This window comes from Oculina patagonica, chromosome 4 (genome assembly GCF_052425735.1).
Source record: "Oculina patagonica isolate OP01 chromosome 4, crgOcupat, whole genome shotgun sequence".
In the NCBI taxonomy this organism is placed as follows: domain Eukaryota; kingdom Metazoa; phylum Cnidaria; class Anthozoa; order Scleractinia; family Oculinidae; genus Oculina; species Oculina patagonica.
The window spans coordinates 29,920,651-29,934,728 of NC_135761.1; the positions used below are offsets into that span (position 1 = coordinate 29,920,651).

Below are 14,078 nucleotides of genomic sequence, written 5' to 3' on the forward strand. Positions count from 1 at the left end.
ATACTGGCCTGACTTTTTGCAACTTAAAAAAAACGAACATCGAATATCACGAAAACAATAATTCACGCTGAAGTTAATCTATCAACTTTATTGGTCTCAAAATTTTACAATAAAAGAAAAGGACCAAAAAGGAATTGCGCGAACGGGAAAATAGTTACCCATGCGAGGCGCAACCCTAAAAACTAAAAAGAAGGGCGATAAAAATGTATTGATTATTTGATCAATACGTATCTGTACCTTTTTAACTAGACTCTTTGTCTCCCAGTGTTTTGATGGTGTTGTTTCTGTGGATCAGACGAGAACAATGGCAAGCAAATATTGAAAATTTAGCCAGGAAAGGAGAAGGAAGGAAAGGCACATTCTGTTTTCAAGATGATAGGGGAAAATGACAGAAAGATGACGAAAGGACTAATGGTGGAATTAACGCGTGTGATTTCCCATACTTGTTTCAGCTACCGTATTTGTATCTGGATATTACTTGAATACCTGCTCGACTAGAAAACATCGGCAGCATCGGCAGCATCGGCAGCATCGGCAGCAGAGGTTCTTCTGTTAACATCGGCAGCAGACATTCGTCTTCTTCCTGCAGATCAAATACAACCAATTAGTATTAAGGTGGCTCCGTAGTTATTCCGGGTGCACTTTCTTCGGCTTCAAAACGATGGCAGTTAAAACTTTGGGAAAACTTCCGCCTATCATTCAGCAATTATATGATTTTATTGATTTAACTGAAGAAAAAGACATTTTCAATATTATCGCCGCTTAACTGGACCCCACTCTTTGGACAAAACCACATCCTGTAAAAATGTTTTGCTGACGGGCTCAGCTTACTTGTTTTAGGAAAATCTTTGGAGTAGAACAGTGGAAATACTAAAGTCATTTAACATGACGAAGGCCAGTATAAAAACTTATTATAGAATGTTAGAGCCGAATTTACATGACGTAATATTTGCGTACTTTTGCTCCAACAGTTTTTCCTGAAACTGAGATGAGATCGTATGTATTAAGTAAATATAAGTTGATTAAAGAAATTAAGGAAAAATACATCATCAATTTTTTTTTAATAGATGCGATTTTGTCGAAAAAGAGGAGTCCAGTTTAACGCCAGTAACATTAAAATATTATTCTCCAGGAAAATATACCATACTATATATATCATACTAAATGATACGCGGAATTTTCTCCAAAATTTCATAGTTATCACGTCAAGGCCGAAAAACGTTATGACGCAAAGTTTGACATGGACAAGTGCGCTCGGAATAACTACGGAGCCACCTCAACATACCGAAGAGCCCGAATTTAGCCGATATAAAAGTTATGGTTTAGATGATGGAAAGCCTATTACGTTTATATAGCTACCAAAGATGAACATAGGTAACGAAGGGTTTCATATTTAAGCATGAGAGGACTTTTTCCGTGTTTACATAGCCTCATCTAAACACGAGGGGGGTTGGGAGAATTCGAGACAGTTATGCAAACCCGAGACGCAGTCGAGGGTTTGCATAACTTTCGAGAATTCTCCCAACCACCCGAGTGTTTAGATGAGGCTATGTAAACACGGAAAAAAGTCCTCTATTGCTTTTATAAAATATCTTTTCAAAAATAATTCGAAAAATGAAGAGGATTTGGTTTATTTTCTTCTTGATTAAAATAGATTTTCTCAAAACGCGCGTTTGACAATACATGAACCAATCAAAATTCGTGTTATAAAAGTTCAAGTAAAATTTGTGGCGAACAGCGCCGTGTCGACGAAAGCGATTCCACGTAAACCTTGCAGAAAAATACGGAAATTTTGGCAAAAACTAAAAGAAATGCTAAAAAATACGGCTCTGTAAGGAAAGAACTTCAAGATGAGGAGTTCATTTAAGCTGGAAATAAATGCGACTGTGCTTAAACACTCTTGCAAGGGAAGTGAACTTGCCTGAATGATTTGGCAGCCCGATAACACGGTTGTAATGTCTCATCGTGTCTTGTGAAGTTTTGCAGGATAATTAGGAATCAAAGCACAAGCAGCGGATCTAGCGAGGTCGGTAGCAATGGTATGCATTTATTGTACGGTCAATTGTTCAGATAGCGATCTAAACGATTCCAGTTTATTCTACTAGCTGTCGTTTCCTCCGTCTTTGTAATGTGCTTCAAGCGGAGAATAAACCTCAAATTCTGCTTTGGTTTGTTGACAAATATTTTCATTCTCTCCTTTTCTCCAAGCCCATTTTGAATGAAAAAAGTTCACGACTATTATTGCTAATGTAACAGTAGAATTTTTACGCTGAGAAAATACATTTTGAGCGTCATTTTTATCGCATTTTAAGCAGATCTGCCGGCAAAAAGATTTACAGTTTGTAGCATATTGTGTCGTTTGCGTTGACCTATAACTTTTTTCTAATAAAGAATGTCTTGTAGGGAATTTTATGGTAGTACTTAAATGCAAAAATTTACTTGAAATGCGTATTTTGTTGTATATTTTGTCGTTCGCTTGAGCTCCCTCCAGGAAAAGCGCTGTGGTTCTTCTTTCCTTTGCTTTTTTTCCTCGGGCTCATATGGAAAGAGAAAGCCGGAACACATATCCAAAATTTGGTATTGTTTTCCATTTCTTTAATATCGTTCTTACTTTGCAAGTCTTTTTGGTTAATGTTTTTAAATTGTGCTGGGAAACACAGAAAATGTGACGTCACAACCGTGTTTACATACTCTCATCTAAACTCACCTATCGACCAATGAAAGCGCGCATACTATCTTAATTATTTTATAAAATGTATTGTTTCTTAATGCCAGATAAGTGTTGTTTACAATTTATTCCTTATCATGTTTTGCAAGTTGATGCCTGTGAGACTTTTTGAAAAATCAAAACGACCCCAGGAACATCAAAGTGTAAAGGAAAGGAAAACATAAATTTTCTCTTATACCGTAATAGAAATCAATGATCGCATGCAATTAGTTACCCATGATATTGCAAAGCTTCGCAAATTATACTCGCCAGAAATGATATTCCTGCCATTGATCTGTTTGGTCCTGATCTTTCTGTTATTGTTAGTTCTGGTATTAATGTTTCTGGTCCTGTTGAACAGTTGAGAACAATGGTAATTAAGTATCAAAAATTGTACCTGACTTTTCCTCAGTTATTTCTTATTGACTTTGTTGAATGTAATAAAGGTAAAGGTAAAGGTAAAGCAACTTTATTTATACACGGTTTGTGTTTAAAGCTAGAAGCTTGTGGGGCCGTGTATATGAAACAAATACTGAACAAATATACTGAACAAAATGTAATCAAGGAAGCAGAAGAACACGAAAGGAGAGGGAAGGGAAGAGGAAGTAGATCTTGTTTTTAAGATGATGATGGTGTTTTCCTACTAAACTGTCTCAAAAATTAACAATGAGATAACAAGCGCGGTTTTTCTACGAGCTAATACAATGAGGAGCAGTGTAACAAGAGAGCGAGTAGACGGACTGTTTATGAAGATACTTTAACGGATACAGCGGGCAAAAATCACGAATACATTCTCCCTTTCCAGGGCGGCGCACCCACAACAAGAGAAAAAGAAAAAAAATTCGCTGGTCCAACTTCAATACATTTTCCTATGTATAGTAAAAAAATAATAATAACCTTTATTCTTCTCAAAATAAAAATACATATCTTTAGTTACATTAAATATATGAAAAATATACAGAAAGATAGGAAAACTAGATGTTATATTAAAAAATTAGCCTATTTACAAATATATCCTTAAATCTATCCGAATTTATTTCCAAGAGAAATAAATTCTAAAGCTAACTTGCAGTCAGTTTTATATTTGTATCTTCCCGAACCCTTAACGAAACTGGAATTTCAAAATGCCTAGTTTGCGACGCGAAGCATGCCTTCTTAGTTTGCATGCAGATCGTGAGCGATATACAGACAAGATTTGTTCTAGTATGTATGTTCAGTTGATGTAAAATTGCGACTGTTGCTTGAATAAATCTAGAGATATACGCTGCTAAAGTTTAACTAAAATCACAACTTTTGTCATGCCACTGCGGCGAATTTTTAAGGAGTGGTCTGTTTTCGAAAAAAATAAAGTGGAATGACAAACGCGAGTGGAATAAAGCCCGATTCCCTCTATGGCGCGCACCTGCAGGGAATCATGGTAGTTGTATTCATCAAACCATGCACGAGATTTAGAAACGATGAATACAACTACCGTGATTCACTGCAGGCGCGTGCCATGGAGGGAATCGGCCAATGTTTTATTAAAAACACCTAAGGAATTGCAATATTTGAACTTCCCAGATTTTCTCGCTGTTGCGTTCACCTACCATATTTGTGGTCCATGGTATATGAGCTCAACTATCATGGCCTGTAAACCAATCGAAACTCAGGAATTGCAATATACCATGGCTAGTTTTTAATAATAGGCATTAGCATAAACCAGCGGCTGTCTATTTGCAAAGCGCGCGATCTGATTAGCTACACAAGTGCCTACTATCGATGGATAGACGGCGTTATGATAAAACAATTAGAGGGCTCGCTCTTGGTTTCTATCGACTTGGCGGGGGGCTTCGCCCCTCGCCAACTAACAGCCAATCAACCTCGAGTTTGCCGTCTAACTGTTAAATAGAATGCCGTAGGGAGTATTTTTAGACGACAGTTCCCGCTAGGCGAAGTAGTTACAGAAGTAGCTTCCTCTGGCATTTATTCGTTTACTGAAGATAAAAGGAAGTTACTCTCCTATGTCACAAAGAAGCCATTTACACAGCGATTTACACAATCATACTTTTGGATTATGTCACATGACACCACTTAACATGTGGAAAACCATTTTTTTTAATCCCCGTCGATTTTCATGGGAAAACATTCAGATGTAGAAGCACTTCTCTTCGAGAAAGTCCGAGCATTTTCAGCAATAATCTATAGAACTGACTACAGAACCAAATTATACGAACGCAGTAGTGAAAGAAAAACGCCTGGCGTCAGATCACGTAGGCTTTGAACCGGCAATCCGGGAAGGTTGCCTCAAATCTTTTCTTACTTGATGGTAGATGGTGTCTTTCGGAAGTATTAATAAAATGCCTCTTGGTCATATTCACGCATTTCTTTTACTAGCGTGTGGTACAAAGTGTTTTCATGGCAGCCATGCTGGAAGAGTCAAACAACAAGATATTTGCATAAAAATGTAATTATTTTTTTCCCCAAAGAAAAACAATTTATTGTTTCACTCCTCCAGTATGGCCGCCAATAACACACTCTATTCACCAACTTGATAATTCAGGATGGCGGGCATTCACGTACATTCAACGCACGTAAGAAATAAACGCTTTTTATTACTTTTTTACGCGACAGTGGAAATTTGCCTACGTACCTATTTTACGCACGTTTTACGTACGTAAATCCACCTATATTTGTTTTTGCAAGGAATCGCGATATTTTTTGGTCATGCTGAGGATTATCTTTCCGATATTTGAACATGATTTTACGAAATTAATTACCTTCGGTCAAACTTATTTACTTTGTGGTTACGAGCAATCTTTTGATTGGATAGTAGCCTCCACTGTGTAAATAGTTCACATCGAATCCGAAACAATACCGTTTCGTTTCTGAGGAAACGAAACAAAAACGGATGACGTGACACGAGATGACGTGACGCGAAACAAAAACGTGTTGTCTTAAACTCGTGTTTTTCAGTGAGCTGAAACTTTTATTAAAACACGTCATATGGCAAGCGAAGCTGCATTTACCTCATACCTGTTATCAGTAAGTCATAATCTCACTTTATTTGCCTCTTTGAATGTTTTCTGTTTTTATGGGAGTTGCGTGAATGGGTCATCAATAGCTTGTGCTCTCAGGCTTAGAAGTGGGATTTTTTTTACTACCAAATTAAGGGTAATAACTATTAACTATTAACTATTAAAAACTAATTATTTGTAAATAATCAACCTCGTTCCCTGGAAGAGAGACCCTGGGAATGAGGTTGGAGAATATGTTGTTTCTGATTGACATGTGCTGAATGCGTTTTAAAGGACCTTTCTGTCAGCACGTTTACCGTTAATGCATGAAATAATTGCGGTTTGATATCAGAATGGAGTGAGTGAGCGAGTGAGTGCAGTGGATAGTCTTTTAATACCTCATTAACATTCGGCAATCAAAGGCTCTTCGAGCAACCTCATGGTAATTCGGTGAAGTGCCGACCTTTGCATTTTTTTCCAAATAAACGTCCAATAATGTAATGCAATCTCACTTCATTGGCCTTTGAATGTTTTTTTTTTTACATGGGAGTTGCGTCATTGATGGTTCGTGCTTTCAGGCTTCGTAGCGCGAATTCTATTTTTTTACCACCAAAATATTTAAGTGTAACCTTTGATCCTTTTTAGCATTAAGTAAATTTGTTTTGTGAATATGTTTACTTTTCTGTGAGCACGTATATAGCGTTATTTTTAAGCAGCGGATAAAATTTGAGAGAAAGATACGCATTTCTGCTAAACTCAAAAAGGATGAAAAACAGATGATATGAGTAGACGTGACGGGAAACAAAAACGTGCTGCATGAATGTCGTGTTTACTAAATGTCGTGTTACTTGTCACATGGCAAGCGTAACTGCATGTAGCTTATAGCTGCTATAAGAAATGTCACAATCTCACTTCATTTGCCTTTGAATGTTTTCTTACGTGAATGGGTCATTGATAGCTCATGCTTTGAGGCTTCGTAGAGCGAATTCTATTCTCTTTCATCTCCAGAGGATAAGTGTAGCTGATCCTCTTTTGATTTGTTTTGTGAATAATCAACCTCGAGTTATTGAGGGTTCGATTTATTGAGATTCAACTATAATTGCAAGGCCAGAAGAAGAAACACACTCGACACGACTAGAAGCGACTAAAATGCCTGTTGCAATATTCTGTCATTCAACGAAAGAGACTGAAAGACTAGAGAGACTAGAGAAATTGAAAGACTAGAGAGACTAGAGAAATTCGGTCGTGAGTACAGACCTCACTGCGTTCCGTCTGTACTTACGACCTCGGTCAAGATTCTTCCATACAGACCTCTTGCTCGGTTAATAAGAGCTAAGAAATAATGGTTAAGTGCGACTTTCTAGAATTATCAACCAGTACAACGGCACAAATGGAATAAACGATTTCGCTCATATTTTGCCCATAGATAGATCCTGGTGAAAAATAAAAGGACCGTAGCTAGTTTTTCCCAATACAGCTTCCTTTCGTAGAAATATGCAAAAAAGATTTCGCCCCAATTGGGCTCAAAATCCACTTCCGGTTTGACTGATTTTTTTTTAAATTTGATCGCCGCGTGCGTTATACAACAGCTGTTTATTGATCATTTAATAATATTTATAATGTCTTTAGGTCCTTATTGTATTACTGAGGGAAAAATAAAACAAATCGAGATTAATTTTTAGCCTGAAACGGGGATAAATCCAAAGGCAAAATTTGCAAATGAGTAGCGAGCGAAATTATGCAGTAAAACTCTGCTATTTTTTCTATTTGCGATAACTTAAAATATCGTAAAAACAAGTTTTATGGGTTAACTAGCACGTATCTAATAGGATATATTAAAAAACGTATGGGGAAAAGGTTTTAAGTGGCCCGTTTTGACCTGTGTTTATCACTAATTTTGGTGATAATCTGCCGTTTTGGCGTGACAGCAATTGCGTGACACAGGTAGTAAACAGCGAATGAAATTATCGTTTTCAATGCATGTTTGACGCTCTTGTGAGAATTCCGTCAAACAACCCATGCAGAGAAACAGGTCATATGGTGAACTATTTAAAAAGGTAAAGGAAATATTTTATTTTTTTCCTTCGCCATTTCTGGAACCTTTGCGTGATCTCTACACGCTCTTGATCACAACGTGCTAGATGGTACGTCAATTTACGAAGTTTTAAGCTGTTGATCATTCGATCATCCACAAAAACCGGTCGTATAAAGGAAAGCATTCTCAGTTCAATTTTCGTACGTAATAACGAGTCAATATTGTTTGGTTTACTTCTTTGCGTGATCTGAAGGAAACAGCGTAATAATTAAATGATAAGTATTTGTCGAGTGCGATGATGTTGTCGTTGTTGTTCGTTGATGTGTTGTTGTTCCTTTTTGTCTCAAATTGCCGGTATTTTTCCCAATTCATGTTCTTTAAAGGATAAAAATATAAAGCAGAAGAAATCATTGGGGAGAATTGTATACCAATAGATATCAACATTGAAGGTATTACTGAGGATTTTAAACAATTTTATGGGATAAGACAGATAAAATATAGCATTGCCTTTCTAAGTTATGTACAAAGTTCTATGTATTTGTCCCCGAATAGTGCGTTTCAAGAAACTGAAGCTTCGAATATGATTGAAGCCAGATTTTAACTATTTGCATCAGTCCTGAATCCAGTTTCTTTGCGACCTGCAAATTGTATAATTAAATTATTTTTATTTTGATAAGTCCTTGATAAGTCCTTATCCAATTCCACACTTCGATCGGTAAACACGACTCTTCGCTTTTAGCGGATAAAACAATATGAATGCTTGTTGTTCTCTTAAGGTCAGTGCTCCTTTGATCGTAGCGACAGAAATCAGCCTACGGAGAAAGTCTCACTATTATCATGCACTAAAAATATAGCACAGCACAAGTCACTCTGGGAGTTTCATGATATGGAGAGTGAAGTAGAGTGGAATCTTGTTGGAGCTAGAATTTTTTACACTCCTCAAAGTGTCAAGGTAATGACTGCTAGACCCATCTCGGCTGGACAAGAGGGACCTAAAGATGTAGGGTCCCTCAAGAGTTACCAAAGCATAAAATCGTCAGAGGAAAATGTACGAATGCCGAAGCAAGGGATAAACTAGCCTCCCGCGCAGTCGTTCTTCGTGGGAAGGAGTGAAACACGATCGCCCCTAAGAACGACTGCGTGGGAGGCTAGGGATAAACAAAATCTTCTCCAAGCTAACCATGAAAAGAATTGGACATTCGGTTCCCGTTGGATCAGGTAGATATCGACATCTCACTCGCTTCTTGTCTGAATGCAGGCATTTCGACATAAATGTACGTCTGACAGTTTTCCTTCTGTTTCCATAAGGTATGTGCAGATCACGCAGGAAAATTTTGTGTTCAATTTCCGAAGAAGAGAAGCTGTCAAAATTAACAGCAGAAAACCTGCTTCCACCTGTCGTCGTAAATAACGAGGAGGAAGTAGTTGTGAGTCAAATGAAAGAGTTGAAATTCAGGATAAGAAAAAATGCAAATAATAGGCAAGGGTCTAAGCAAGTGTATAGCTGCTTTATTTTGGACAATGGAAACATAACAGACATGCACAGCACCTCGAGGGGGTGGGGGGGGGGGGGTTCTTGGGATTTCAAGTGACGGGGATAATGAATGGGGACCACTAAAAAACGTTTGTTTGTACTTTATTCGCGAAACTATACAACCAATGCACCACCACGAATGTTAAGATTGTTTTTTATTCCCCCAAAAATCCCTTCTTTATTAAGAACACCCAAAAATTCTTTTAAAAATTTTCCTAGACAAACAATTCCCAGAATTAAAAATTTCAAACCCCCAAAAAATCCTTCCATCATTTCTGTCACTTGAAATCCCGAGTATCTCCCTTGGGCACAGCACAGGGATCCTTTCCTCACTTGATGTAAAATTTTATTGTCAGCTCTCGTTATGGGCTCAGCGATAAGCCCCCTCCTCTTCCTACTCCTTTCAGTTTTCTTATCTTCAACAGTTGTTACCAAAGCTTTGCATTGAAAACAATTGCCCTTATACAACTGAAACTGCCATCAGTGGACAGCAGGAGGAGAGGTGGGCATTTGCCTTTCGTTTCCTTCAAATGGAGTGGGAGGTGGAGTCTTGTTGGCACTGATTTTAGTACAAAATAGTCAGTTTTGTAAGAAAAGATGTAGAACTGGTCATCTCCGCTGGATTCACCAGTAGACCGAGTTACATGTCTACCGATTTAACGTAATAATTTTTGAAAATACTAACTTTCAGCGAACTGTACTAGAACAAAAATAACACAAGATCTAAAAACTAATTCCCTACAATGATCATGAATAAACGAACGTTGTGAAAGTAGGGGCATTTTTCAATGTGAACCTAGCATGCCTATTCGTTGTCTTGAGGATTATCTTTAAAACAAACGACAGTCATACAATAAAGACCTAAAGACGTTATAAATATTATTGAAATATCAATAAACAGCTGCAGTATAACGCGCGAGGCGATCAAACTTTGAATAAAATTAGTCAAACCGAAAGTGGATTTTGAGCCAAATTGGGGCAAAATCTTTTTTTTTGCATATTTCTACGAAAGGAAGCTGTATTAGGAAAAGCTAACTGCAGTCCGTTTGGTTTCTCACCAGGACTTATCTATGGGCAAAATATGAGCGAAATCGGTTATTCAGTTTGTGCCGGCGAAAGGCGATATTAGTTGATTTTTGGAGAAAGTCGCACTTAAGCACGCATCCGTTTGATATGCTTTGTCAAGAATGAGTAATGGGCTTATAACCCGCAAACAATGAGCCAATCAGAAAGCTGCAAGTACATTAACATATTTCATAACTTTTAACCTATGACATAATATCAGATGGGTGCTAGTGTAGTAACATATAATAATAATAATAATAATAATAATAATAATAATAATAATTATAACAATAATAATAGTAATAGTAATGATGATGATGATGATAACTGTTTTTCCAACACCTGTTTATGTGAGTTATTACGTAATTTTAATATCTCCCTGACGTTGATTATTTTAAAACAGTCTAAGATAAGATAAGATAAGATAAGATAAGATAAGATAAGATAAGATAAGATAAGATAAGATAAGATAAGATAAGATAAGATAAGATAAGATAAGATAAGATAAGATAAGATAAGATAAGATAAGATAAGCTTAGCTTACGCTTGGTTTACAGTTATTTCACGAAATTAAAAAAATTTTCCTTGCATAGTTCATTCTTCGTATTCTGTCCTCCCTAGGTATAAGCATTACAAAGCACAAGAATGTTTTTGTTTTCTTGTGTTTAAGCCTGGTTTCGTCTGCCGGCCGGCGATAAATACAACAAAGTAAAATGGATGTCGGAGCTCACTTTTTCATCCTTACTCCCCTCTCCTATCATGCACGTGGATCAATCTTCTCTTTTTCGTATCCTTTTTGTTGGGTAGCCTACACTCGATTGCCAAATAAAAAACATACTTACCGAGTCTTTCCCATGCATATTTCGTTCCACTCGGGCTAGCATCCACGTCAGCTATTTTTCTTTTTCCCGGTTTATTGAGTCTTGATGTAGTTCTAAAGAATTGGTGAGAAAAAGGTTGAGATCTTTGTATCTTTAGCTTTAATTTATTAATCATAATTCTATGGGAGGTCAGCTCATCAACTATGCTATGTAAATAGCCAATTGGCCTTTTGCCATTGGGATTTCAAATTATTTTGTGTTCATTTGAAATATTTGTTTCACGTACACCATCACAAAAGCTTTTAGCTTAAAACAAACAAACTAAATACAAATAGGCCAAGTAAAAAGACAAACAAATGTTTCTCGTCCGGATTTCTATAAAAAAAGAAAGCGGGCGGGCGCATTTTTTTGTTATTGGATATTTCCTCAATGGTCATATTCTCCAGAAGCGAACTTGGAAAAGAAATTCTGACCTCTCCAGTACGGACCTAGCCTGCCGATGCTTTAAAGATTTGGCCTGAGTTCGTATTAACGCAGTCAAAAGCCATGTCTTACAGAAGTTTCTTTGTACTTAATTGAGGAGTAACGCCTGTTGGTTTTTGTCCGTTCCAACTTTCCCAATAACAAATATTAAAAAAAGAGAAGCGGCCCCAAAAAATGAAGCGGGCGGGGACGAGAAACATTTGTTGTTTTTTTTTCACTTGGCCTAAGGTTGAGCTTTACGTTTACCTTGTTTTAAGAATCCTGGAGATGGAACGTGCTTCCACATCAGCGTTGTTCTCACCCACATTCAGAACAGTCAGCGTGATGTTGTGTTGTAGAATCTTGGAAAGAGAATATGCGCCGCGTTCGCCAATGTTGTTCTTACTCACATCCAGATAAGTCAAAGTGGTGTTGTGCTCTAGAGCCATGGAGAGAAAATGCGCACCATGTTCACCAATGTTGTTATGACTCACATCCAGATTAGTCAAAGTAGCGTTGTTTAGTAGAACGCTGGAGAGAAAACGCGCACCATCTTTACCAATGTCGTTCTGACTCACATTCAGATTAGTCAAAGTGGTGTTGTGTTGTAGAGCCATGGAGAGAAAATGCGCACCATGTTCACCAATGTTGTTATTACTCACATCCAGATTAGTCAAAGTGGTGTTGTGTTCTAAAGCTCTGAAGAGAGGATACGCACCATATTCACCAATGTTGTTATTACTCACATCCAGATTAGTCAAAGTGGCGTTGTGTTCTAGAGCCCTGGAGAGAAAATGCGCACCATCTTCACCAATGTTGTTCTCACTCACATTCAGATTAGTCAAAGTAGCGTTGTGTTCTAGAGCCCTGGAGAGAAAATGCGCACCATCTTCACCAATGTTGTTCTCACTCACATTCAGATTAGTCAAAGTAGCGTTGTGTTCTAGAGCTCTGGAGAGAAAACGCGCACCATCTTCACCAATGTTGTTCTCACTCACATCCAGATTAGTCAAAGTGGCGTTGTGTTCTAGAGCGCTGGAGAGGGAATCCGCACCACCTTCACCAATGTTGTTATTACTCACATTCAGATTAGTCAAAGTGGCGTTGTGTTTTAGAGCCTTGAAGATAAAATCTGCACCACGGCGACCAATGTTATTCTCGCTGACATCCAGATTAGTCAGCGTAGCGTTGACTTTTAGTACTTCGGAGAGAGAACGCGCACCATTTTCATCGATTTGTTTGCCTCTCAAATCTAAATAGGTTAAGGTGGTATTGATCTTAAGAGCCTCGATGTCCAAAGTTGGATTAAATGACTTTTTGGCTGTGAGGAAAACCAAAAAAGAATAAAAGAAATGGTTGAGACCAATCAGTTAATGCGTACGCTATAGTCACCATCATGCATTCCGCTTATTCATCATTTTTTTTTTAAGCAAAGCATAACAGCGACAAAGTCTTAATTAGTATATTTATTTTAGATTTTATTTTTCATTTTTATACTCCTTCGTTTTAGCCTCGATATAGATATATTGAATTCTCATTGTTAACGGGGTACAAAACATTTTGCATCACAGAATGAAGGGCGAGAGGGAAAAAAAAGTTTGGTTGACAACCACCTGATGTCTATTTTTAGTAATGTAAAGGGACATTTCTCTATACATAAAACTATGGCTAAGGTATAAACAAATGACTGGTCAAATTTCTACTATTAGCTTACTTAACAATGTTCTATCAATGTTTTTCTATCAATTTATCTAGTTAATCCATTATGGCTTGATGACACCTCCATTTAGAGGGTCACCTCACACCCGCTTCTTTAAGTCACCGTTTTACATGACCTGGAACTGCGGGGCACTATGCACCTGTACGCCTTTCGTATACTTAAAAGCACCTGTACGCCTTCCGTATACTTAAAAAGTTGTGGCGTTAAGGTTGAAGTTGTCAAATTTAACAGCCTTGTCATATTCTATTTTGAAATGTAAATACTTTTTTAAAGGGCAGGGGGACAACAAAATTTAATAGAGATTGTTGTTGTTTATCGATATTAACCTGAATGAATTTTATCTACCTAAATACATATACAATTCAATTTACACCTAAAACAGTTCATGCCAATCACAAGTTCTAATCTGTTGTAATTTGTCAGTAACAGAATAAGACTGACTTTATGATGTTTGCGAGACATGTCTACGCAAGTTTCTTTATTAAAACTAGAAATGTTTTATTCAGATCGAAAATCAAAAGGCTTCCCAAAGCAAAATCGGTTTCTTAAAAGGTCTTGTGAGTTACATGTATAAAGCGGTTTTACTTTATTGATCAACATAACCAAAATTGACTGTAAATTACCTGAGAGAACGGATGAATTTCAGCCTATGCTGGAGAGGGAATAACGTCAAAAGTCGAGATTCTATAAAGGTACCAACATTTCGCTTTCTGTTACTATTACGATATGTAAATTACATGT

The 14,078-nt window shown here is 37.3% G+C and overlaps 1 protein-coding gene across 1 annotated transcript in view; it reads right to left on the bottom strand.

Moving 5' to 3' along the window:
* LOC144652232 (uncharacterized) overlaps positions 1-14,078 on the bottom strand; it is a 99,205-nt gene that overhangs the window by 22,526 nt on the left and 62,601 nt on the right. Inside the window, exons 10-14 of the mRNA XM_078512246.1 lie at positions 11,885-12,938; positions 11,177-11,268; positions 2,978-3,057; positions 487-583; positions 238-284 (exon numbers count right to left, since the gene is read on the bottom strand). Coding sequence (XP_078368372.1) covers positions 238-284; positions 487-583; positions 2,978-3,057; positions 11,177-11,268; positions 11,885-12,938 — 1,370 coding nt within the window. The remainder of the gene's footprint in view (positions 1-237; positions 285-486; positions 584-2,977; positions 3,058-11,176; positions 11,269-11,884; positions 12,939-14,078) is intronic.